Below are 27317 nucleotides of genomic sequence, written 5' to 3' on the forward strand. Positions count from 1 at the left end.
TGCATCCACGATCACTCTATAGTCATATATCAACTTGCCTATTTTCTAAATCTTGCTTTGATTGACTTTTTACAGAATTTAGACTCTAGGGCAGATGTATACTTGATTAAAAGGAACGTTCAAGGTAGACAAGAGAAGGCCAAGTAAGTTCACTCCAGATGGAAAGATGAATAGATAGAACAGTAAAACTTAAAGCTGACAACTTTAGGAACTTGATTTGCATTGGAACTTAAATTCTACATCTGTCAAGATTCCTGGTATCAAGCAGAATAATTATAGACAATAGAATGGATAAGTACTTACTTCTCAATGTCAGATAACAATTTAGTAGGAAAGATGCCTTTGTTTTGAAGTCCTTTTAACTCATGATCCCTAAAGAGGATCTTGCGAGATGCTAACTCCAACAGAACATAACGCACTATCTCACCCAAATACATGCCACTAATCATCTTCTCAAATCTGTGGGAAATGGAAATCAGTATCATACTAGGAGATGAGCTTTCAGGCAGCCATCACCACAGACCCCCACCAGTCAGTCCCCAACAAAAGCTACTCAGACTCACCTTTGTTGGTTAGGATTGAGAGATTCTTTATCCACTATATCATCATAAGGTGTTATGTAGTGGTCAAGACAGCCATCATCTCCAAATGCCCCCCATTCCATATTGATACACATTCTGCCATCATTACTCTCCATAGACCCCACATTCCTCATTTCTTCCATGTAGCAAGCATTGCATCCAGTTCCTTGAGATAAGAGAAAATGAATCATTGCTCAGAATTGACTAGCTAACATTCCTCCATTCTAACCAAGAAAATACTGTGGGCCAAGGATATTTTTTTTAAAAAAAAAAAGTCTGCCCAATTATTTTTGCGTTTTAAATATCTTATATATTAAGGATTAATGACCTGAACAACAGGACATGTAGCCAACAATGCCAAAAGACGCAGATAGAGGAAGGAAGAATCTTAGGAACTTTGAAAGATATCCTCCGGAACTTAAAAGATGAACTCATTTACACATTCTTATTATTTATAAAGAGGGGCATCTCAGTGGCTCAGCGATTAAGATGCTAGGCTTGTCAGCTGGAAAGCTGGCAGTCCGGGTTCAAGACCCAAGGGCCACGTGACAGGATGAGCTCCTGTCTTTATCCTGGCTTCTGTCAACCTAGCAATTCGAAAGCGTGCAAATGCAAGTAGATAAATAGGTTTGGTGGGAAAGTAAGAGTGCTCTGTGATGTCATGCTGGCCACATGACTGCAGAAATGTCTTGGGACAGAACTGGCTCAATAGCCTTGAAACAAAGACGAGCATCACCCCCTATAGTCGGCAACGACTAGTGGAGTAAAATCCACAGACTCCTTTACCTTACTTTTTTCTATCTATAAAGATTCATCCTACTGATCTCTCATGCTATTCGCCTAGTTTACTGAAAGAATATAAATTTTGAAATCATAACTAAATGATGCTATTTCTGAAACTTACCAACAATAAGACCAACTTCACAATTATGATCTAGGTAGGCACATGACATCATTGTTCCCACTGTGTCATTCACTAGGGCAACCACATCTACATCAATAGTCTGGGAAAAGAAAGGGTAGGAGGGAGAGAGAAAACAGCAAGAAGTGTTACCAGGCAACATGATTTCCTGTCACCAAGTAACCAGCACAGATCCATTGGGTTTGTCACACTGAAAATTGGTCCTCTTTTCCTTTCCTTTTAATATTGGAAGTGCTGCCCTCTCAGCCTAAATGGAGCTCTTCAGCTGTGTCACTACTAGCTAGTTGGTTTGGTGAAGGGATATCAATGTTGTTGTTTATGAAACAAGATAAATAGCAGAAATCAATTGCAGAATAGATACACTCTGTGAATGCCGTAGCCCGGTTAGTAATGGATGAGGAGAGGGTTAGTTTTAATGCAAAATGGCCCAGGATTTAGAGAGAAGTTAAGCCACCTTTCTTCAATAAACCCATTTTGTTCAACCATAACCTAGTAAAGGGTGTGGCAGTTCTAAAATCCTACCTAGTTAGCTAGTTCTCCAAGAAAAGAACTGGATATAAACTGTAGCTGTAAACTTGTCTCACCTTTATAAATTCATTAGCAGTCTTTTTCATCCATCTTAGAGCAGAGTAGTGGTTGTCAGCATCCAAGCCAAATCCACCTCTGCCTGATCAATGCAGTTAGTGATACAATGAAGTTTTCTCACTTTTTCCCCCTCTAATATAAGAATTTACCAGAGAAAGTACTTCGTAAAGAATATGTAATGTTTTTGTTCACCAAATAGTAACCAGTATTTGAACCAGTAATTGTGTGATTATGTAACTGCCTAATTATGTGCTGGTACCAGTAAGAACTGATCAGATTAGTGGTCAATTGTTTTAAGCACATTCTAAGAACAGAGCCAGTAACCTTTCCCATCTGATTATGGGAAATATACTTCAATTATGGCGCATTATATATACTAACTGTATTTGCACAACATACTTTAACTGGTTACTGAATTGATCTATTTTTGAGTTGCTACAATGCAATGAACTAAAAACCAACCAGATGGTTTGGGTTAATACAATATAATAAGTCACCCCCCAAAAAAAATCTAATCAAGATTTTTAATCAACATTCTAAGCATAACATTCTGTATGAACAGCAGCATCTGTGAATTAGTGGTGGTGTCAGAACAGACAAGATATTACAGTGGCTGTAACAACACAATCCAAATTTTGTCCCTTTTTATGTGTGTTACATCACATACATATACAAAAGATTGGGGCTTTATCTCAATGCTATATCTATGGACCCTTCTGTGGATACCACTGTAAGAGGAATGCATCTACCAGTTCTTGAACTGACCTTGTAAGCTGAGTGTATAACAGCAATCACTAAGTCAGTTCTAACTTCGCACTTAGGTATTTATTTATATCTAACTTTTCTGCTCTGGCAAGTGTACATGGTAACTGACAGAATCTAAAAATAAAAATAGTATATAAACAGCTACAAATACAAATTAAAATAAATATTAAAACATCTAACAATGAAAACTTTAGCAAAAAAAAGTGGCATCCTACATAAGGAATGGAGTGGGAGATACCAGCTGCTACCCACCCCCCCAAAAAAGTGTATTCCACAGAACAACTGGGAAAGCAGTGTCTTCTGTATGCCAGAAAGATTATCCTTTAATAGCCAGAGTTTCTTCAAGCAGGTTTTTCCTCCCAAAGTTAAAATCAGACAAGTTCATAAAGATTCAGGTAGGGTCTCAAGAGTTTGCAGTTTTAAAGGTCAATACCTTCAGTGGTACCCACAGATGATTGCCAAGTTGGATCTTGCAATATAGGGATCATATGATCCAAAAATCTTGTACCAGTTACCACTTGAAATACAGCTTCGAGAAATGTTTAAAAAATAGTCCTGTGATAAATGTTGCGGTAGTCAAGATAGGTATAACTAAGGCATTGATAGCCACTGCCAAAATAACTGATTTAGAGAGGAACCCAGCTAACTAAACATACAAAACAATGCAACAGCCATTCTTGCCACAACAATTTACCAAGAATTCAAAGGGTCTGAAATCAAAGAACATTCCCAGACTGCAAATCTCTTCCTTCAGAGGATTGCATTCCTGTGCAGAACAGGATGCCCTTGAATCGCCAAATCAAGTTTCCAGATTACTAAAAGCACCTCTGTCTTGCTGTTGGATTTAAATTTAGATTGTTTTTTCTGATCTACTCCATTATCAAAGTTCATTAAGTTGAGAAAAATCCTCTGTGTGGAACCACATGTATACATAAGCAATGAATAGGAAAAGACTACTTTTTATAGGGTAAAATAACTGGGACAAAGAATTTGGAGTGGAAAACCCAAATCTGAAGAGACATACTTTTAACCAGTTATTTGCCTGCTCCTTCTCCTTTGCATTTGGATTTGCTAAAAAAATTGTTTAGCTTCTGGACCATTTCACATGACATAAGCCCCTACTTCATGGAAAAGAAAACTAGGTTCAGATTTATAGAAGAGGGTTGGCAAAGAATAATTGTTAATAAGAAATTTATCTATACAGCTATACCTCTTTAAGTTGCACTTTTTTTTTTTAGAAAATCAGTGAGTAAATATATAGTTTGCATAGGAATATGGCGTATACTCCTGCCATCTACTCTATAGCACCATTTTGGTCAGTAAGCTTGAACAACCCATGTCAAATACATTAGCTTTATTTAGACATTGCTTTTGCGTGTCATATATACCTTCTGACGCTGTACTGCATCCCGCAACAAATTCACAACATCTTCTCCTACACAGTCAGTGGCACTGAAGCCCTTAGTCCATCTCAGCAAGATGCCCTGTCAATGCCCAGAAAAAAAAGGGAAATTGCCCACTTGGAATGGTTCAGTATAGAGCTGCTATCTCCAAGCTGTTTGTACATAACATACTCTTCAATGAAACCTTAAACTGGGGTAGGCAATATAGTGTCCATTGTTAAAAAAATGTATTTTTTGTATGTATATTAAAAGTATGATGCCTATCAGAATGCCTTCCTTGAGCTCGAAGGGAGTGTAAGGATCATTAAGGGTTTTTTTTTTAAAAAAGGATGATATTTTACCATACAGACTACACTGGCATTCTAGAAAAATAGTGGGTGGCAATTACTCAGGGTTTTATTGGAAGTATGTAGATCTAACCAGAAAAAAAGGACAAAAGTAAATTGGGTAGAGCACACTATGCTGAATGAGAAAAGGGTACCTAACCAGGTAACTTCTGATAAATTGACATCCTGTGACTGCCCATGGCATCTTGGCAGCCATTTTGTAAAAAGAACGCCCATGAAATCTTAAAATTTCAAATATGCCCTAAAAGATTGTCTATAACAGCATTAGGCTATTCCCTAACTATTTTGTCAGGGAGAAATGGCAGCAAGTAAGTAGCAAACAGCTAGGAAATAAAGCAAGACTGATTTAAGAAATAAACATTCTGAACAGCATTTACCTTCCCATCTTGCAACTGTAAGGACTAGAAACATTCCAACACAAAACTGGATAGCTTTTCTGTGTTTTTACAGAATTAAAGCAAGTCATGACTTATCAGATGAAAAGAATGGAACTATCAGAAAAAATGTTCCCTGCAAGTCATTACTGGTAGCATTCCCAACAGATAGCTGGATTTCCCAGTTTAGAAACCACATCATGATTGTCTTTGGTTTTTTTTTAATTCTTTGCTATCCTTTTAATTGATTGATTTTGATATTGATTGACTCTAGAACATTTCTAGGTGGCTTTCAATTAAATAACAGAAAAAACAATAAGGAGAAAGCACTTCATTTTTTTTACATTTCTTGTTTCTTTCCTTTTCCACCTCTTGTTATATACATACATTCTACTACCCGTATAAAAGAATCACATCCATTCAGTTTCATACCTTATCCAGGGTTATTTGATTGCATGGAAAGGAAAAAGTGAAACCGAGTGGTAGAATATGTTCAGCCATCCCGTGCTTAATATGAAAATCCACCATACAGTTCACAATGTGGTCAAAAAGCTATAGGAATACAAAAGAAGAAAGTGGGATATGTATGATGCAAAAATAAATTTGGAGTTGAAGTTACTTGACAGGCAAAATTGCTAGTCCTAAAACGAGTGTCCATAGCCATATGTCACAAGGATTCAGAAAATCCACAAATCATTCATGCTCAATCAACCAAAGCCATATCATCCCTCTCCTGCGCTTACCTGTACCCCAGTACTTTGGGTTATTTCTGGTGGAATGGTATAAGTCTCATTGATGATGTGCACACCGCCCTCCTCTTGGCTTTTCACCTGTACCATCAACACTCGGAAATTGGTTCCACCGAGATCCAGTGCCAGGAAATCACCTCTCTCTGTAAAAAGAATATGGACAAAAACAGCCTCAGTGAAATAGACAAGATTTTTACAGCACACAACCTTCATCCGGATGCTTCAAGAAAACCCTGCTTTTTTTCTCCTGCGAAGCAAATCTCTTGCCAGCCTTAACAAATGGAGTCAAAGGAAACAAGCTATCTTCCTTTAGCAAATCTTATGTGCTCTCTAGCACGTAAGTTTTTTTATCTGATGGCCTAAGACCTAAGAGTAGTTTGCTGCTGAACAACTGGCAGATTAGAACAGCACAGCTGCCACTGCAACATATGTGCAATAGGAAATGATAACTGGATCTCAAGTATAAGTCTGGGGTAAAAGTGCATCCCTGCATGTGAAATTGTTCCAATCTATTGACTTATATGAATTGGGAAATCTCTGGTCAGTCCATTGTTTTTCAAGACAACTCATCTCACAAGCTTGTTATTTAGGGAAAATAGGAAGAGGAAGGAGTGTTTGCCGCCCTGAGTTATTTATAAAAATAAAGATGGAATAATAAATAAAAACAAGCAAAGTGCCCTTTGCAGCAATATAAACAGCAGTGGTCTCAGGTCAGATAAATGACCAGGCTCAGATAAAGATCCGGTCTCATGGAAAGTTTTCTTCTGACTTCCCTGAGGCAAAGTCCATAAATACAGTTCAAAACACTTCCGTCTCTAGATATAAGGTTCTACCCAGCTTCCTTCTCTCACCAGAGCCATCAGGCAAATAACAGACGAAAGTGGGCAACATGCGTAGACAGCTTTTCTTGCTGGCTGCCTTCGACAGGCCGTTCTCCATCTCTTGTCTGATCCCATTCCGTAATCTTTCAAGATCTACAATTGAAAGCTTTAAAGGAGCCAGAACTTGCGCCAATCCCTCTCGATGGTTTCTAAGCTTCACTTCTACAGCTGTCACTATGGCAGCCCCTAAGGTACTACCATCATCTGATGGGGTGAATGTGAGAGAATACTCGGGAACCAGCTCTTTCAGGGTTTGCTGTAGTATCTCAGTGTACCTGGAGGGAGAAGAAATGTCAAGGCTTTTTGAAGGATAAGGACAAGAAGTAATCTGTTGCATTGGTCCAATTACTTTTTCTTGAACTATGCCTCCTTTTAGGATTATCATTCTCAAAAAGGAGTACATTTGCTTCTTATATGCATATATATATATATATATATATATATATATATATATATATATATATATATATATATATATATATATATATATAGGGCTAAGGAGCCAGTAAACAATGATGACTTAAATGGGTTTTGCCGGCATCTGCAGCCGGCTCATGGACTGCGTCACTGGTCCCGGCCGGTTAATTAGTGTTCCAGATGTTTCTTTATTACTCTCCTTACGCTTCCTTCTATGGTTCTTCCGGATCGTTCCTTCCACTATCTCATTACTGGCATTCATCTCCTCCACCACCCCTTTATCCTTATTTCCTTCCATAATACTGACCCTCCTCCCCTTTTTGTTTTCATTTTCCACCCTGGGGGCATCTGTTTCTCCTCTATCAGTGTTACAAGCTTCCCTGGGCTCACAGACGCTCCCCCCCACACACGCTTTTCTCAATCCCTGCTCCACACCCTTTCTTCTCACTCCTCCACTGTCATGAGTAACTTTCATACGGGTGTTGCATATTTGGGGGTCTATGCCCTCCTCCTCCGTCCTGGCAATCTTAGGGTGGAGGATGATGAGAGGATGGTACCGTTCGACGTTACCTCCCTCTTCACCTCCATCCCCCAGGACTTAGATATTTCAGCCCTGGGAGAGCGCTTGGAAATACAGAAGGGAGCCACCACCAGGACTCCCTTCAGACAGATGACCTCCTGCGATTAGTGGAAATATGTCTCACCACCCATTTCACCTTCCAGGGTACCATCTTCGAACAAGTTAAAGGGATACCTATGGGCTCCCCCATTTCTAGCACTATAGCGGAAATGGTACTCCAACAGCTAGAACACAGGGCTATGGCCTTATACCAACCCAAATTTTGGGTTCGGTACGTGGACGACACGTTTGCGGTTGTTAAAAAACAACATGTAGCTACCTTTATGAGAATACTAAATTCGATCTGCTCCGACATCCAGTTTACAGTGGAGGAAGAAAAACAAGGTCACCTAGCCTTCCTGGACGTGTCAATATACCGCCAGTTGGATGGGACGTTACTCACAGGGGTGTTTCGTAAACCCACCCACACGGACAGAATACTCCACTATAGGAGCAACCACCCCGTATCTCATAAAGCTAGCTGCATTAAAGCATTGTTTAAGCGCGTGGACTCCCACTGCAGCACTGAGGAGTTTAAGAAGAAAGAAAGGCAATACCTTTTCCGGATTTGTCAACGTAATGGGTATCCTTTGAGGTTTATCAGACAGTACGGTCTTACACCCCAGTCCCGGAACAACCAAAAGAGAGAGGAACCATTATTACAAAGAATGCGTGTCTCCTTGCCATATATTAATAACGTCTCGGAAGCAACAGCCAGACTGCTGGCCCCCCATGGAATAGAAGTGGCCCACAGACCCAATCAGACATTACGGTCCAAAGTCATTCGCCCCAAGGACCCACTCCCTGCCATGGATAGATCAGCAGTAATCTACAAAATCAATTGCAAGAACTGCGATGGCAATTATGTGGGTGAAACAGCTAAGCGTTTAAGATCTCACTTGCATGAACATCAGTTAGCTATAAGAAGGGGCGAGCAGCATTCTCAATTGTGGATGCACATGGCACAACATGGCCACCAGTTTGACTTTGTGAATGTTTGCGTTATGTCTGAGGATGCCACTAAGGGAGGCCGGCTATTGAAAGAGGCGTGGTATTCCAACAAAGATGCGGTTAATCGTCACATTGACTTACATCCAGCGCAACAAGCATTGAGGAAATGGGATTTTAAACACCATGCCAATCATTATAAGCGGTCTGAACAATGCTTGTACAGCTGTAAATGTGACGAGATACTTGGCTTCCATCCTGAACAGATAGATGGAACTTTGGCTAACCCTCGACACTCCAGGGGCACCCCCGTGTCGCCCGATCAACACCAATACCGCTCTAATGAACGTCTGAGGAGGCCACCACTGTCAAACACACGTAATCATCCACCGATGGAAAACCTCCCCCTTCCCCAATATCACCACGATAGACCCCCACCCCCGGAACTTAACAACAATTGTGGAGAGTGTGGAAGATCCAGCATGAGGAGTCTGCAGCCTGACGCTGTGGGCAGGGGGGAGAAGAAGAACGAAAGCACGGCTCGATTGCCTAGGCATACGGTGAAAGGGAGAGACACGGTGTCCTGCCTGGACCCTCTGCAGACAAGGAATACCCCCACCAACAATACAGCCCCCCCCCGGGACGAACACTTTGAAGTCCCCCCAAAGACGAGCACAGGAGAGGAGAGTGAGAACACGGGGAATCAGAATGCAGAGATCTGGAGACCTGGTGTCCGCCTGAATACTGTTCCTATCAGCAATGGGGAAGAGCATGCAATAGGGAGGAGGGGGGATGATGAATTGAGAGACGGAGTTAGCACCCGATCACGCAGCAAACAAATGGAACGGTGGAGAACTGTCGACACGAAGATTGCCAGGACGGAGGAGGAGGGCATAGACCCCCAAATATGCAACACCCGTATGAAAGTTACTCATGACAGTGGAGGAGTGAGAAGAAAGGGTGTGGAGCAGGGATTGAGAAACGTGTGTGTGTGGGGGAGCGTCTGTGAGCCCAGGGAAGCTTGTAACACTGATAGAGGAGAAACAGATGTCCCCAGGGTGGAAAATGAAAACAAAAAGGGGAGGAGAGTCAGTATTATGGAAGGAAATAAGGATAAAGGGGTGGTGGAGGAGATGAATGCCAGTAATGAGATAGTGGAAGGAACGATCCGGAAGAACCATAGAAGGAAGTGTAAGGAGAGTAATAAAGAAACATCTGGAACACTAATTAACCGGCCAGGCCCGGTGACGCGGTCCATGAGCCGGCGGCAGATGCCGGCAAAACCCATTTAAGTCATCATTGTTTACTGGCTCCTTAGCCCTGATGATGTTTGGAGTTTCCAAACGAAAGCTTGGCAGCTTTTAGTAAAGTATATTTTTATATTTATACTCTCCTGGTGTTCGTATTTTATTTGTATCATAGACATGCCCAGGAGTCGTATTTTTATGGAAATTTATATATATATATATATATATATATATATATATATATATATATATATATTCCTTACATTATCCAAATTTTAATACAAAATGGTAAAAATTATAGTTTGAGATGGTGTAGACAACTTCTTTTGCTTAGGAGAACCAAATATCCGAAGGAAACAAAGCTTAGAAATATTTAACTGGATAGAGACATCTCTCTGTCTCTCTGTCTTTCTCTCTCTCTCTCTCTCTCTCTCTCTCTCTCTCTCTCTCTCTCTCTCTCTCTCTCTCACACACACAGACACACACACACACACACACACACACACACACACGGCTTACACAAGAAACTGCAGCAAAACAGAGACTTACTTAGCTGATAATGAAAAATAAATAAATATTGGCTGCTAGGCTGAAGAAGAGAGAAATCATCCACAGAAAGACTTTCTAGAACTAATACCCTAATCCAGGAGGGAGGGAGGGAAGGAGGGAGGGATGGACAGACAGACTGACTAGCACTGATTGGATGAAAATAAATGTTCCTATGCCCAATGCAGTTCCTTACACTAAATGACTCTTGTACATGTCCCCATTCATAACTACACAAGTCTTCATCTCTGGGAGCTGCTGATGTTCATGAATATATGTGAGAACGCCAGCCATTCCAGCAGCACAGATTTTGGCAGAACGGGTGTATACAGCTTGGCATATTTCTTGCACATGGAAACAATCTTGATTGCTTGCTACTAGTCCAAGACGACAAAGGAAATTTTTGGTTTTGGCAAGACCCACTTTATCACTGTAATTAAAAATATATATGAATTAAACGAGATGCATGCAGAAGACACAACCAGTTCTAACCTCAGCAAAGGTTATTATTGCCTTTAAATGAATAAATCTAGCTATAATAGTTTGGAAGAGGTGCTCTACTTTTTAAGATGACATATTACCAATGCAAATTCAATTTAACTTTCTTTCCTTAATCATGGTTTAATGTTTAGTCTACATTGCCATTAACTGTGATAAATGCTAACCAGCTAACTTCTTAAATGGCCTTGAAGGAGGAAATGCACATCTTGATAAAAAAAAAAAAACTAGTTAACATTAACAGTGGTCAATTTTAGCATACAAGCTGTCCTAAAGCATCATTAAGGGAAAAGCAGGAGGAATTTCTGCAAAAGATGGAAAAACAAATGGCTGAAGGAGTCTGCTCAGTAATAACACATTTGGAATTGCTAACTCTCATAACATGTGACTTCTTTCTTTCGGTTAGTACACTTGTCTTACATAAAACCACTTTCTAGGTAAGAAAAATGTCATTAAGCTATGTGCCAAAATTCACATGCATTTTTAATACTATATCAAATAAATTTAATATCATTGAAATACAGTATTTCAAATGATACGTGTTTTAAAGAAAATTACCTAATGTATATAATCTTTGTAAAAGCATAATGCTGGCCCCTGTCAATGAAAACAATTTTTTTATTAATTACGATTTATTATCTTCAATGATTTGCAACAGTGATTATGCAGATTTGTTTATCAAGTTTGTCACTCTTCTAAAATACTTTTATATCTTGACATGTGTCATGATGTGTTACTCTAGTTAAGACAACAAATATTTCCTACATAATAAGATATCCCACATAATAATGCTGTGGAGGTTTTTGTGCGTATATGTTTTTTAGACTGTCAGATCCTCAAAAAGTAGTATTCTCAGGTGGATAAGAGAGGGAGAAATTACATATATTATATGATCTCTAAAATCCCATTTCTTTGCTACCTTTTATAAGGATATTTTATTCTAGCAGTTATACTACCTGAGATGCCATAAACAATAAATCTGTGCATTCTGCAGATACTCAAATGAAGAAGTTAACAACATATGAGTCACAAGTTAAATTTAAAAGGCTCGCTCCTCCTGATGGCCATGTGTAGGACTAAGATTAATAATAAATCATCCCAAATTTCATTCTACTACTATTTTTAGTATAAGGAAAAAAAATCTGATATCACAAGATTAGCTTACTCTGTGACCTCCACAATGTCTTGCAGTGCCAGTTTCCCCTTGATTAATAATGTGGGAGTCAGAACACCACTGAATAATTCAGCATTCTCAGACAGATTAGCCAAAATAATTCGGACAGTCTCACGAACATAATAGGAACTGGTCATCTTCTCAAACCTGGCAGCAATAAGAGAGGAAAATCATTGCCCAAAGAAGAAATCTGAATGGCAGCAGTGAAACAGCCATCTTGGGTAGCTAGAAGGTAAACTATACACAATTCACAAAACAGTTTGGCTATGTCTTATTTAATACCCACTGCTGTGAAAGACCAAACAAGTTTCATCCCACACTAGCAAATGCGTGTAATATACGGAATCAGAATTATTGGATTTACTGACAATCCTGGAATCAACTATAGTTCTGTAATTTTAGGATCCTAGTTCCAGGGCAGTTTTCTGTAGATATGTCAGATTGGAAATCCAGTAAAAAATCAAATGGAAGTACAGATAAGATGGGGTTAAGGCTAATATACATAATAATATTTTAACTTAGCGGATACCAGGGCACATTGAAATGATTTGCCCTTGATTCAAGCTTTGAACCACTGAATTCATGGATTACATACCAGCATTTTTTTTCACTTCCCCCCCCTCTTTTTGCAATATTTTACCTGATAAAGAGTTTTTGTGTTTTAATTGATTCTAATAAAAATATTACCCAGCCATGAATTTTTTACTTCTTTGTTTGGTATTGCATGAAATTTAATTGTTATAAATGCAATTTGCAAGGCCTTGGGGGCTTCAAGAATGGAATACAGAAATGACAAAACTCATTAATTCACTGGTTCTACAGGTTAATGCTTCATAATCATTATGTTGCCTTCATTTCTTTTACTAACACCCACCTGCATTTTCCTTGATCCATGGATTCTTTATCTACCAGTGTGTCAAACTCTGTTAGCATCTCATTCAATTCTCCATTATTCCCAAAATTCCCCCATTCTGTACTTATGCACATGTGTCCCCTAGTTTCCTGCATGTTTCCTGGTATGCGCTGTGTATCTTCCATATAACAACAGTTAGTGCCAGCATCTACCAGGAAAAGAAACAACAGGGGAAAAGTACAATGCAAAGGAAATAATCGCAATAAAGCACTAAGCACAAGAAGTGAAAGTTAAATGAAACTATCTACTACCTTTATTGATGTTTGAAATTGCTCAACTATTTAAGATATTGAACTCATCAATGATACTTCTTTATCTTGAACAATGGCTAGTGCTCATTGTTTTGAGGAAATGCAAAACCTTTCTGGTTTTCCTCACTATCTTTATGGACGTAGTCCAGTACTCAGTTAAGAAGCTTAACAGATATATATCTAACACCTGGGCAACCCCCCCCCCAAAGTGTGGCATGTATGATCTTTGTAGTTGATCAGCAATATTATCTTGTGCCCAGCATTTGCTTACCTATCATTACTCCTATTTGACATGGCCTGACATTAGAAGAACAGCTCATCAAATCTCCCACAGTATCATTCACAACAGCAAGGACCTCTATTTGGTAATTCTAGAGTAGTTAAAAGTAAGAGAAAGATCAAAGTGGCTATCTTGCTCTGTCTTACAGAAACCTCTGTTTTTACTGCCGTTGACCCAGTTGCTACTCTAACCTTGCAAACCTCGTTGATAGCTGTTTGGAGCAATTTGGTCACATCTTTCCCCTCCACACCTGGCCATCGGAAATCCTTTGTCCATCTGATCAGTTTACACTAAGGGAAAAAAAAACAGAGAGGGAGATTTTCTTTAACATATGCAGTAGCCACTATGAAGCTAAGATATTACCTACAAGCACTCTTTTTCAGAACAGAATACATAAAATAGTAAACTATAATAAAAGTATTTCACTTAAGGCTGATCTAGGATGATTTGCTTCCTGACCTGATGTAAGAATGAATGCTTTTGAAAAGAGAAGGGCTACATCTTACAAAGATGGGGAAGTCATGTTTGGTGGGTATCGCACTATGTTATCAGAGGGTTTTAATTCTAGAGCAAAAGAGGGAGGGTAACAAAAGCTGAAAATGAAATATACCAGCAAACATTGGGGCCAACAAGACAAAAAAAATAAAGGGAGGAGCAAGAGAGAGAAGGGTAATTTAAAAATAGGCAGGAAAGAACGGTGAAGCCAATGAGACTATCATTTACAATTTCATGTTCCTACACTAAAATACAGAGTATGAAAAGTGAACAGAGAAGCCTAATACAAGCAGACAATATGCAGCCATAGATATCATTACAATTCATTGAGGTGACTTGAGGTACCTTGCTCCATAGTAGTAACTGTGAGAGGGACCTCGGAGTCCTAGTGGAAAATCACTTAAATATGAGCCAGCAGTGTGCTGCAGCTGCCAAAAAGGCCAACACAGTGCTAGGCTGCATTATCAGAGGGATAGAATCAAGATCATGTGAAGTATTAATACCACTTTAAAATGCCTTGGTAAGGCTACGCTTGGAATACTGCATCCAGTTTTGGTCACCACGATGTAAAAAAGATGCTGAGACTCTAGAAACAGTACAGAGAAGAGCAACAAAGATGATTAGGGGACTGGAGGCTAAAGCAAGGAATATAAGGAATGGCTGAAATTGGGTATGTCTAATTTAATGAAGAGAAGGACAAGGGGAGACATGATAGCAGGGTTCCAATATCTCAGGGGCTGCCACAAAGAAGAGGGAGTCAAGCTATTTTCCAAAGCACCTGAAGGCAGGACAAGAAGCAACAGATGGAAACTAGCCAAGGAGAGAAGCAACCTAGAACTAAGGAGAAACTTCCTGACAGTTAGAACAATTAACCAGTGGAACAACCTGCCTCCAGAAGCGGTGAATGCTCCAACACTGGAAGTTTTTAAGAAGAGACTGGACAGCCATTTGTTTGAAATGGTGTAGGGTTTCCTGCCTGAGCAGGGGGTTGGACTCGATGACCTCCAAGGTCCCTTCCAATTTTTTATTATTACTATTACTACTACTACTACTACTACTACTACTACTACTACTACTACTCTCAATTGGAACATAGCCTGAAAAATTACAACTTATTTAGGAGAACAAACACAATGTAAAAAGTGGGTGATTCTGCAAGTAAAAACTCAAAATAATTCTTACATGAAGGAAAAACAGGAAACATTTAAAATTATCATTATAGACACACGCAGAGCTTTTTAAAATGTGGAGAAGAAAAAAAGATTCCTTAATCTTTTTTCTTCTCCACATTTTAGAAAGCTCTGTTCTAAGGGATCTTTTTTTTAAGGAAAAAAAAATTAAGGAATCTTTTTTTAAGGAAATGATATACAACCAAAGATATAAGGCAGTTGCCAGAAATTGTAGATTTTCTATTTCTGTGTAACAAGTAAAACTGATCTGAAGTTTGTAGGAAGTACTCAAAACAGCAAAATATACTTTTCTGGTATATCGGGGGGGGGGGGAGAGAAAAAGCAAAGATGATATAGATCTGTTGCAGAGAGAATTGGTAATGGATGATGGCAAGGAAATAATGTTTTAACTTCTGTGAAAAATATATCTTTTCTCAGAAAAGAAACAAACCTTAACTGGCCATAACCATGCCACTAATAGGAGGAAGATATGCATCATAGGACAGACAAGAAGATTTAAAAACCCAGCTAATTTAAATGAACTAAAGTATCAAATTAAAATCAAGGGTACTGAAAGAACTAGTGGAGGTTATCCCAAAACTACTAGCTAACCTTTGGGAAATGGAGACCTGCTAGGGTCCCCAGAATCCTGAAGGAGAGACCACAGTCTGTCCCTTCTTTTTTTGATAATAGGAAGGAGAAGGATCTGGGAAATTACAGATCTATTAGCTTGACATTTGCACAGGAGGGGATCCTGGAGCAGATTACTAAACAACAGGATTGTGAGCACTCACATACGATTGCAACAATTAAAAGACCTCAGCTTAGGTTTGGCACACTTTTAATTATGACCTTAATAAAGTGTAAAAGGTGACAAGATGATGATCAGACTTGCAGATGGTTCAAAAACTAGGAACAGTGGATAATATTATGGGAGAGAAATGGAAGATTCAAAAGGCTCTTGACAGGCATCAACATAGGCTGAATAAATAAAGTTGAACTCCCTGAAATTTAATAGGGAGAAATGTAAATCTTGCATCTAATGAGGAAAAACACAAAATCTGCAAGCATAGGATAAATAAGGGACAACTAGTTTGTTAATACAGGTGAAAAAGCTCCAGATATTCTAATAGATTATAAGAACATGAATCAAAAATGTAATGAAGCTAGTAAAAAGGTAAATATCATTTTTGGATGCATTAGCAGAGAATCCATATCACAGAAAGTCATTGTCCAAACCTCATCTGCCTTTTCAGTTCTACTTGGAATATTGTTCTAGTTTTGGGCACTAAAGTCCAAATAAAATATTGATAATCCTGAGTGAATTCAGAGAATTGCTACCAATATGGTAACAGGACTGGAAATCAAGCCCACGAGAAGCAGTTAGCAGTTCTGAGATGAGAAGACTAAGGGGAGATATGATAGCAATTTTATTTAAAAATGCAGAGGAGAAGCAGCAAACCCAGCGGATTAAAATTACAGTAAAGTAGATTTGGATTAGATACTAGTAAGAATTTCTGAATGGTAAGAGCTATCAATAAATGCAATAGATTACCTCATGAAGTGCTATGTTCCCTTTCGTTAAAGGCCTTCATTGAAGGCTGAAGTGCTATTTGTCCAAAATATTTTAGCACTAATCCAATTGCACTAAGGAGGCAACTGGATTAAATGGCCTCTGAGGCTCCTATCAATTCTGTTTCTAAAAAAAATTTACTCCAACTGGAATGACATTTGAATCTTATTTCAAACTTGCAATAGGTGTCCCCCACCACTCAAGGATAGCAAGGTACATCAAAGTCCATGGGGAAGTTGGGTAGTTCATAGCTCTATCCCAGAGGTAGGCAACCTTGGCTTTTTTATGACTCGTGGACCTCAACTCCCAGAACTCCTGAGCCAGCATGGCTGCTCTATCCTTAGACACCTATTTTTTTTCTTATTATGTGCTACCTGATGCTGCTTCCTCACTTTGCCTCAAACTAAGCTAGCTCTGTTCCCAGTCCTTTTAAGCAAGGCTTTTTTCACTCCAATGATTTATATCATCTTTTAGAGCATGCAACCATTGCTATGGCGATATATCACTAATGAAGACACATTTTATACCGCCACAACAATGATGGGGTGATGCTACATGACACTATAAAACATTAATGTAGAAATCTCTTTACAGCTATTCCTTGCCAGGCAATGTTGTATGGCAGCAGTTGTGATCAAATCCTATTTCTTCTTCTTTGTCCTGCCCATTCAGAAAATGCCAATCTAAAAAACACACTTTCCAGTCTTCCAGATAGTTTGCTATTGTCAATCAATTATTCACCTGGTTCAGTGCAGTATGATCACAAGGGAAGGGGAAGGAGAAACCCAGTGGGAAATATTTCTTGCTTAAATTAAGTCCACCCAAAAATGTGCTCAGGCATTGAGCCATGAATTCAAAAACCTGAAAGAACAAGGAGAACATTGTAAGTAGATAGACTATGCCCCCATCCTCCAAAATGGTACAATTCAGAATTTAAAGACAAAATAAAAATTTCAGATCAGAACCTCACAGAATTAGGTAACATGACTTTTTTTAAAAAAAAATCCTTGAATCATCATCTTCAATTTATTAGTTCATCATCTATGTAGCAGCTCAAGTCTCTCTTTGAGCTTCATGATTGAATGGGCATTTGAAGCTATCTCCCTATTGAAATTGTATTGCTACAATACCCTTATCTTTGCTCAGTTCTCTGGTTCTAATTTCTCTGAAAAATTAGCATGCTAAAATGTAAGAGAAAATAAATGTACTTCCGAGATGGATAAGATTTTAGAAAATCTGTGAATGAATGAAATGAATCATTTTTTTTAAAAAAAGATATACTACAGGGTATTTAATTCATTCTTAAATCTATGCAACATGTCTGCACATATATGCTTTGCAAGAGGAAAAACCGATGTCTAACTTCGGTAGGAAATTAAATCAAGAAGGAAGGAATTAACCTTTTTACTGTCCAATTTTGTAACCTATGGATAACCTCATTTAATATATAGGAGAAATTGAGCAAATGTAAATAAAATATACAGGAAAAAGGAGGGAACATGTGAAGGGAAAGTCACTAAGAGGACAGAAAAACATGCAAGAGATATTATTTTATTATATTTTTGATTATCTCTGGGAATATAAGGATTATATGTTTATAGTATATATAAAAATTGCAATCAAAATATGCTCAAATGAAGAAGACATTTTTCAAGTGGCTAAAGATCTAGTAGGAGACAGATTATCCCAAAAATCCATATGCAGGGCTGGCCTGACACACTGTTTTCTTCTTAGGTTCCCCTTATGCCACGGGTTCTTGCAGAATTTTTTTCAGCTGAGCTAAATAACTTCAGCTGCTGTGCCAGAAGAAAAGGGGTAGCATATTTTGCAGCATGTCCTCTTGCACTGTGAGAACAGGTGGATCATATTTGTAGGAATTCCCACGATTCACCTTCAATTCCTCTGAGTTCCCTTCTTCTTCCTAAAGTCAAAGTATTCCAAGAGGAGTATAGCAGAAGTTCCAAGAAAGCAAAGAAAAGCGGAGTGAGAGTAGCTAAGAAAAATGGGAAAAAAGTGAAAGAAAAAGATAGAAAATCAATAAAATAACTTTTAAATATGGTACAAAAGGGGAAAAGCTGAAGACTGCAGAGCAGCAATGAGATCATAATAACAAGTAATTATGGATTAGATGAGCTGAACTGGATTTTATGGATTAGACAAACAGACAAATTCAGATGCATAGAACCATACCTGTTGTCCATTGCCACTCAAGATCTTCTCAGGAAATGAGAAAGTCTTTTTTTTCACCACCATTGGCTCATCAACATTATCCGTCAGTTGTAACAGCAAGACTTTCACCTGATCAAAAGTCAACTCTAGTCCCAGAAAATCCCCTCTCTCTGAAAAAGACATGTAAGTATCCAGGTGTTTAGTTATCAAGACTGTGTTTCAGTTGTCCCATGGCAGTGGTGGTGAACCTATGGCAGGGTGCCAGAGGCGGCACTCAGAGCCCTCTCTGTTGGCACGCGTGCCGTCGCCCAAGTCCTAGGCCTTCAGCTGGGTTTTATAAAACCTTTTCGCTTTAGGCCTCTGCCGCCATGTGCAAAAAAAAAAAAAGGTTCAGTCAATTTCAATTTCTCGCGGGAAAAAAAAAGATCTTGCAAAGTTGGAATTGATTGACTGAACTTTTTAGTCCCACCCAGTCTGCTGTTACTACCGCAGCCATGCCCGGCCAATGGGCCATGCCCAGCCAACGGGCCACACCCACCCGGCACTCAACCATGCATAAGTGGGTTTTGGGTTGCAGTTTGGGCACTCAGTCTCTAAAAGGTTCGCCATCACTGTCCTATGGTTGCCATACAACAGCTTTCAATTTCCAGATGAAAGATGATGCTTCTTTATTTGTTTATTTATTTACAGATCAATGCACAATTTTAAACCCAAAGACTGTAAAGAGTAAGCAATGATAGATTATTTCCCACCAGGAAAGGAAACGTTCCTCATTGTCCAGAATGTCTATCACAAATGCCAACCTATCAAAAATAACAGAGGCTCATCACCACTTTATCAACATTTGCCATAAAATTAGAACTGCAGGGTCTTACACAATAGTGAAGACTCACATGCCTGTTCCACTAATTTATCACATAAAAACATGATAAAATTGGATATAGTTAAGAGGAAGCACAGAATCCAGAAATCTGGTAGGACCTTTTGCGATTACCATGTTTTATTAAAAGGCATAAACTTTCATGAGCTGCACTTTGGCTCATGAAAGCTTATGCCCTTTAATAAAGTGTGTTAGTCAAAAAAAAATATGCTACCCCATTTCTAGTTTTTCTTGCCACCATAGGCTTACATGGATTTCCTCTTGCAATGAAGGTATATAAATGTGTTTATAACCAACCTTTTACCTTCTATGATGGTTAAAAAGTGTTTGGAAACAGATTATGCCATCCCTGTCTCTGCTAATGCAGAGGCATAAGCCAGCACTGCATACACACTAAAATTTTAGATTATGTTGCTAGATGCAATTGAAGTGTATGGAGCATCTAAGAGTGGATGTACACAGACATTATGTCTTATACTGACAGGGTCATTTTCGATGCTACTTCTGCCTTGAAATTTCCCCCATATTATTTCATGGTAATTTTTTCAACAAAGTTTCAATGTGCTGTCAAGTAGAATGTGGTACAAAGTTGTGTGATACATATTTTTCTTGTGAAATGTTAACAAAAATGGATGATGGTTATAAAAAAGGGAAAGTCAGGCCTGTAATTTTCTTGCAAGCAATGTAAATGTAAAGAGAGTAAAATAAAACAATGTTTTCTGATAATACCTACTTCTAAGATTGATTAGAGAAGGGACAAATTGTAAAAAGAACAGCAGACAAGGGTATCCTAATCTTTGCTTCCCACAGAAATCTGGAGGATAGCTAAGGATTTATTTTTTTCTTCTTTCTAAAAAAAAATTATGATAAACGGACAGAAGCAAAGAAATAATTATTCAGATCTGTGCATGTTCAGCAGATAGAAAATTGTTTATCATGTGGTTCCTGAAAAGCAAAGAGAGGTCAAAGAAGAAGGAGAGAAAAGAAGGGAAGATAAAGATAATTACAGGCTGAGGGAAATCTGGTGTGAAACCGGATGCAAGATTGCAAATTTGAGGCCAATCATCTCTTTTGGCTCATTTTCTGATAACTATGGGGTTGATTAATGCCACAACCTCTGTAGGGAGATGGGAGCTATTTGAATGCTCTGCCCCAGACACCTGATAGGTCCAGCTTGTTTCTAAATAGCATTTAGGGAGTTTCCCAATAGCCTAGAATGTGGTTATGTGGAGAGTCTATGGAGAGTCATATTCCATGACCTTTGGAATATGGAGATAACAAAACCTCTCAACAAGATTTATCTCAAGTGACTTCTTCCTATATACCAGTCCGGATGAGCTCTTTAATTTTTAGAAGTACTCCTAAATAAAGCATCAGAAGAGATACTTAGAGTATCACTAGTGGGTGAAAACAAATCTGATTGAGCATGAATGGAAACTCAGATTTGAGCCTATGCTATGGTAAGAAGGTCAGCAAAACAGAACTATTTCTCTGTCATTCAACAGCCTCCAGCACCACCACCCCCAAGATTCCAGCAGCTCTTTTACGGTAACCTATAGCCTTTTAGGGACAGATGATTTGGAAGTAAAATCACTGAACCACTGAGAATTACTAACAAAGCAGATTGCCTTCATTCAGTCAGGTACACAGAATTTGAAGAGATGTCAATGATTAAGTCTAGCAGAAACATCTAGAAACAATATGACCTGTACATCATGAGGTAATCCAGAGTCCTTTAGGGGGTTTCTTGAACCCAGTCTGACCTGATTTGGTTGTGCCAAGGAGAAGATGAAAACTGGGTTTGAATGCCTTGTGGGAAGATGAAACATCAGTGTTCCTGAAGAGGGCATTGGGTAGCCTAATCTAAGAAGCTAACCTGAATCAAGCTATATTAGATAACTGTTGTTCAGTCTTAATCTGCCTTTTTACGGAAGGTATGTGACTGATCATTGTAGAGAGAAGAGGGAATGGCCTTGAGATATAGGAAGAACTGCTTTACTAAGAAAACAATCAGATAAAAGAATCCTGACTCCTATCCAGGAATGTAACATGAATAAATGTTTCAGACAAGCCCTCCCTGAGTCTCATGAAGATAAGTAGAAGTCCATTCAGACTTGCAGGATTCTGTTACTATAGCTTTGCAGTAAAAACAGTACCGACCTACATGATATTAGATGCATAAACTGATCTATTTTGAAAGACTAACATTAATCTTGCTAGTCTCCCATTTTCTAAAGAGGTAGAAGATCTCACTTTGACTACTAGAGATAACAGGATATACTGCTATCTGCCAAACATCTCAAAACCAGCAGCAATCTACAAGTAAACAATTTACCAAATACCATGATGCAGCTAACATAATAGTTGGGACAGAATTTGCCTCAATCCACAGCCATACAGCAGCCTGCAGCACAAAAAGTTGGGGCTTCTAAGGAAAATTTGGGACATCAAGATCAATTCCTGACTTTTACACCACAATGGGAACTGTTTATGGAGGGCAGAGTTTCCCACTGATCATACCAGAGTGAATTTTGTGAAGTTTACTAAAACAAGGAGCAGCTAAATGACCATATCTATCACTGACGGCAATCCAGTTATCAGATTGTCAATACTATTGATTTTCTTTTTTTATTTTATTTTCTGTCATCTCATATTGAAATAGCTCTGGGTGGCTTACAGCAAACAATTACCAAGAATTCATGGAAGATTCAAAATGATTGTGTCCAATGATTTTTGTTCTGATTGCAAGTTGGAAGATATGAAAATTCAGGCAAAAGCAGAGGTGAGATTATATATATTAGACTTGAAATTATTTGCCAACCACCTGTCCTAACTGACCAGTTCAGAGAAGGGTTTGCTGAAGAACTGAGAGATGAGATAATGAGGTAAAACATCCCAATTCATTTTGAAGAACTATTCTAATGTTATGTGATAATAAATGGGAGCTGGAAGACTTGAAGCAGAAAAAGAAATGGCAAGGGAAAAGGTTTAACAATATCTTCTCCCATCATGCCCCTCCTGATGGCACTCTTGGAAGCCTGCACAGGAGAATCCATGCAAACTGGAGCAGGCAGGAGATCCCTGTCACTAGGAGAGAAATAAAGAAGGTATGTGGGTCTGTGCTTTCCGTGCAGAGTCTCAAACATTTAGCCAGATCATGCACAATAAAATTTCAAGTCTCTGACACAGCATCAAGACATAGAATTTGTAAATACATGGAGCAATTCTTAATGCAATGATATTAGGAAACTTCCCAGGATCCTCTTCCAGGAGCAGGCAAGCATACTATATTGTTTCTGTTACTTTTGTTTAGATTCAGGCCAGAGACTTGAACTTTCTGCTCTTGTGGATTCAGGGCAATCATTAATTTTATGGATGTGGCCATAGTATAGAGATTACAATTCTCAAACCAGACTCTTGAATGGTCAATGGGGGTAGAGACAATAGACACTTACTGACAACAGGACTGTGCACAGACTCATTGCAGATCACAATCCAAAATAACACAGACCTCAAACCACCCTTCTTCCTTGCAAGTGCTTGCCAATGACTGTTGTTACCTGATCCAGATGTATTTTGACACAAGGGATGCTTACATTCCCATTCCCTTAAAAGTCAGCAACACTTGATTGTAAGCACTGAATGTTTCCCAGCCCAGCCCAATATAGCAGATGGAGACAATCACCTTGCAAGACAAATACTCAGACATTGCAGATGTATTTGGAGATGAAGCAACTGTGTTCCCTCCCCCTGACTTGTGTGATTGCGCCATCAATTTGAAGCCAGGAGCCCAAATTCAAGCAAGGAGACAAGTCTGCTTATCAATTATCTATCCTGAAAGAATATTTGAATGTCAATGTAAAAAAACATGCCCATTTCCCCAGGATATGCACCAATATATTTTATCCATAAAGGTGGGGGGGGGACACAGGAACTCAGAAAGGAACTGAAGGGAAGCTTGAGGAGTGTGTATTACTACAAACATCTGAACAAGATGATTTTTAAAGACCACTATCTTCTATTCCTTATTTGGGATCCCCTGGACCGCCACCAAAGTACACACATTTTTACGCAGTTGGATTTAAAAAGTATTTACAGCTTAATTGGAATGAAGGAAGGAAATGAATACTTGACCACATTTGATACAAGATACAACAAGTTTAAATATACAGGCATGTTGTTTGGCTTGATTAATTGTAGGACTGTCCTCTCTAGATTCAGGAATGAAATATTTTTGGACATTTTAGATAAGTACAGCATGGTGTATTTAGATGACAAGTTGGTTACTCTGAGAATCCTTCCTTGCATGAAATGCACGTCAGAAATTAAAAACCGCTGTGGAAATAAATGTTTTTCTAAATTGGAGTAGAGTCCCTTTGACCTTCCTTAATTAGAAGATTTGGGGTACAGGATCTCTATTGAAGGCATACAAATGGATCCTGTAAATGTACAATCTTTCTTTATCACTGGCACACTTGCACACCTTGCTCCACTAAAGTGAAAGATGTGTAACATTTTCTGAGCTTTGCTATTTTTCTACTATTTTTGCTGAACATATAAAACCACTGTCTTCCCCCCCCCCCAAAGTTAATTGATTCTTATGGTCTACACCAGAATAAAAGGCACTTCAAAAGTTAAAAGAATTCTTTGATTCTCAGCCACTATTCAGACACCCAAACTCCACCCATTTTAATAGAGACCAAAGTTTCAAATTTGCCAGTAAGAACAATTTTCCTCCAGATAAAGAAAGAAGAAAAAGACAAATCGACTGCCAGGTGCCTTTCAAGGTTGCTTCTCCCAGTAGAAAGCAACTATGACATTTCCATTTGGAGTTATTTGTAATGAAAACTGCTTTCCAATAATGAAGGCATTTCCTGGAAGAGGCTGCCAATATCATTGTACAAACCATAAGAATTTAGGTCTGTGGGAGATACAATCCCTCATTACTTAACAAATCAGGTAGGGACACTTTATCTTCTGTTTTGATTTTTGTACTTCCAACAGAACAAGGTTCCAGATCCCATTTCATGTAAGCCTGAGTACAATCTACCCTATATACCCAACTCCAAATAACATACTGCAACCAAGCAATTTGGAGTCCCACCCAAAGACAGATCTTATGAAAAACTGGGGAGCCAGGAGACAGGCTGATTATTTCAAAACAGATTAAAGCACAGCAGCAGCATGAAGTTTATATCAGGGTTCAAATGGATTACATTCAGGGACCCCAACAAGGCAATTTTTCACCTTTCACAATAGAGGAGAGGACAGCTGTTGTATAATGGTTGTTTATACATTCCCCTTCTTTAAGAGAAGAACTATAACTCTGCCATGACAATAGAATGGCAGGGTGCGGGGGTGGGGGTGTGAGGGGAACATTAGGGACTTCTGGTGATCAAGGGTAAGGGATTACATTTCATCTTGTCACATCTATTATAAAACAAAATCTATTCCTGGAAAGCCACCTGGCTTGCTGTAATTTCTAGAGACCCCTTTATGGCCCTAGAACTCAATATTACTGGATTTTATTATGATCTACCCCCAATGCAGGGATACCAGCATCTATCTGGTAGTACTGGATTTATTCACAAAACTGGCCCATTTAATCCCTTGCAAGAGCCTCCCAATAGCCCAAGAAACAGCACAGCTCTTGTTTTTGGATCTAAAATGTTTTTAGATACACAGTATTAGCCAATCATGATGTTTTGGACCACGGTACACATTTACATCCATATTTTGGAAGATGTTTTCACACTTTTTAAATATTAAAATTAATTTGTCATTCTCTCATCATCCAGGTTTTAACTGTGACTTTAAGAAAGTTAGCCAATTATTGTAGCAATATTTAAAAAGCTAATTCTCCTAACAACAAGACAATTGGCTGAAATGATGCCTCTTGCAGAATTTGCCAACAGCAGTTCAATATATCCCCCCATCAAAATGTTTCTTTTTCAGGCAACTTTCAGCTGCTACATTCATGTGTTTCCCTTCATACCTAAGGAATCATTAGTTCCCTGTGCTCAGATTTCTTACAAGAGAGGCAAGTGGCCCAGTGCCCTTAAAGGGGTAGTTAGAGCTGGTAAACACATCATACAAATAGGCTGTACATAAGCAGGAAGGGGTCAGAATTGCTGAAGGGGATTTGATGTGGCTTTCTACAAAACTTTTGCCATCTGCCTGATTTTCAAAGAGACTTGACTTAAAAGTTCATTGGTCCCATCCCAGTGATTAAACAAATAAACCTAGCCTTCCATTTGCAATTGCCAACGTCAATGAAGGTTCATCCTGCATTCTATAGATATAGGTATCTGCTTCAAGGACAGGTCCACCTTCCCTTATGCTGGTAGATGGGGTAAAAGAATATGAACTGGACACTATACTGGATTCTAGACATAAAGGAAAATGTTTAGAATACCTGGTCCAGCAGAAAGGCTATCCAGATTCAGAGAGATCATAAGACAGCCTCAGACGTGCATGCTCTACAATTGGTGCAAAATTCATTGGTTGACATACAAGAAAAACCCCACCCACAAGAACTACTACTGTTACAAGAGACTGGGGCAACCCAAAATGAGCAAGAGTTTGACTTCTATGGGTTGGAAGGGGTCACAGAGCTGTCAAGTACACAACTAGAGAGCAGGGAAGAAGTTCCAGCTCCATATACATCAGGGATACAGCACTGAGCTAAAGGCAGAGGCAGCTTCTTCCAGAACAGGAAGATAAAGAGTAGGCAGCCCAGCAGAAAGGAACTCTCAGAGTACAAATGAATTATAAGTTTTGTTGAGGGATCTTGGGAAAGTGCCAGCAGAGGAGGGGAGCAGCACATCTGTATTTTGTACTCATAGCCAGATTAGATTTCTCTAAGAATAAGTGTGTGTGTGTGTGTGTGTGTGTGTGTGTGTGTGTGTGTGTGTGTCTGAGCCAATGGGGGAGGGCATGGCCTTGATGGAAGAGCCACTACCAAAACAACAGTCAGATGAAAGAGGCCTGAGCCCTGGGCAGGCATGTAAACTGAATAAATTGTCTGAGACAATCCCCTCCCTAATTCTCATAAAGGGAGGGAGGAGGAAGCACATTCAGACTTGCAAGATTGTGTTACTATAGCTTTGCATGACCTACATCAGGGGTCCCCAACCTATGGGCCGCAGCCTACTACCAGGCCGTGGCCTACTGGCCACCAGGCCACACACATGTATCCGTGCACTCACCCCCACTTGCACAGTCAATGTTAGTAACCCAGTTGTTAAATGAATCTGGCTTCTCCATAGACTTTGCTTGTGAGAAGGTCACAAAAGGTGATCACATGACCTTGGGACACAGCAATGGTCATAAATATAAACCAGTTGCCAAGCATCTGAATTTTGATCACACGATCATGGGGATGCTGCAAAGGTTGTAACTCTGAAAAATGGTCATAAGTCACTTTTTTCAGTGCCACTGTAACTTTGAATGGTCACTAAATGAACTGTAGTAAGTCGAGAACTACCATATACCAATTGCAAGTGTTCCTGAAGTAGAAGGTATTGGCTAT

The 27317-nt window shown here is 39.0% G+C and overlaps 1 protein-coding gene across 2 annotated transcripts in view; it reads right to left on the bottom strand.

The window, feature by feature from the left end:
* Positions 1–27317, bottom strand: part of HK3 (hexokinase 3) — a 52749-nt gene that overhangs the window by 1000 nt on the left and 24432 nt on the right. For both annotated transcript variants that reach the window (XM_039356779.1, XM_039356778.1), the window contains exons 2-15: positions 18928–19076; positions 17479–17598; positions 13692–13790; positions 13492–13591; positions 12931–13117; positions 12048–12203; positions 10581–10814; positions 6578–6882; positions 5721–5869; positions 5410–5529; positions 4242–4337; positions 1486–1585; positions 564–747; positions 304–459 (exon numbers count right to left, since the gene is read on the bottom strand). In XM_039356779.1, the coding sequence (XP_039212713.1) occupies positions 304–459; positions 564–747; positions 1486–1585; positions 4242–4337; positions 5410–5529; positions 5721–5869; positions 6578–6882; positions 10581–10814; positions 12048–12203; positions 12931–13117; positions 13492–13591; positions 13692–13790; positions 17479–17598; positions 18928–18990 (2069 nt within the window). In that variant the 5' untranslated portion in view covers positions 18991–19076. The remainder of the gene's footprint in view (positions 1–303; positions 460–563; positions 748–1485; positions 1586–4241; positions 4338–5409; positions 5530–5720; positions 5870–6577; positions 6883–10580; positions 10815–12047; positions 12204–12930; positions 13118–13491; positions 13592–13691; positions 13791–17478; positions 17599–18927; positions 19077–27317) is intronic.

Source organism: Crotalus tigris, unplaced genomic scaffold (genome assembly GCF_016545835.1).
Source record: "Crotalus tigris isolate CLP2741 ecotype Arizona unplaced genomic scaffold, ASM1654583v1 scf7180000018829.1913635, whole genome shotgun sequence".
In the NCBI taxonomy this organism is placed as follows: Eukaryota; Metazoa; Chordata; class Lepidosauria; order Squamata; family Viperidae; genus Crotalus; species Crotalus tigris.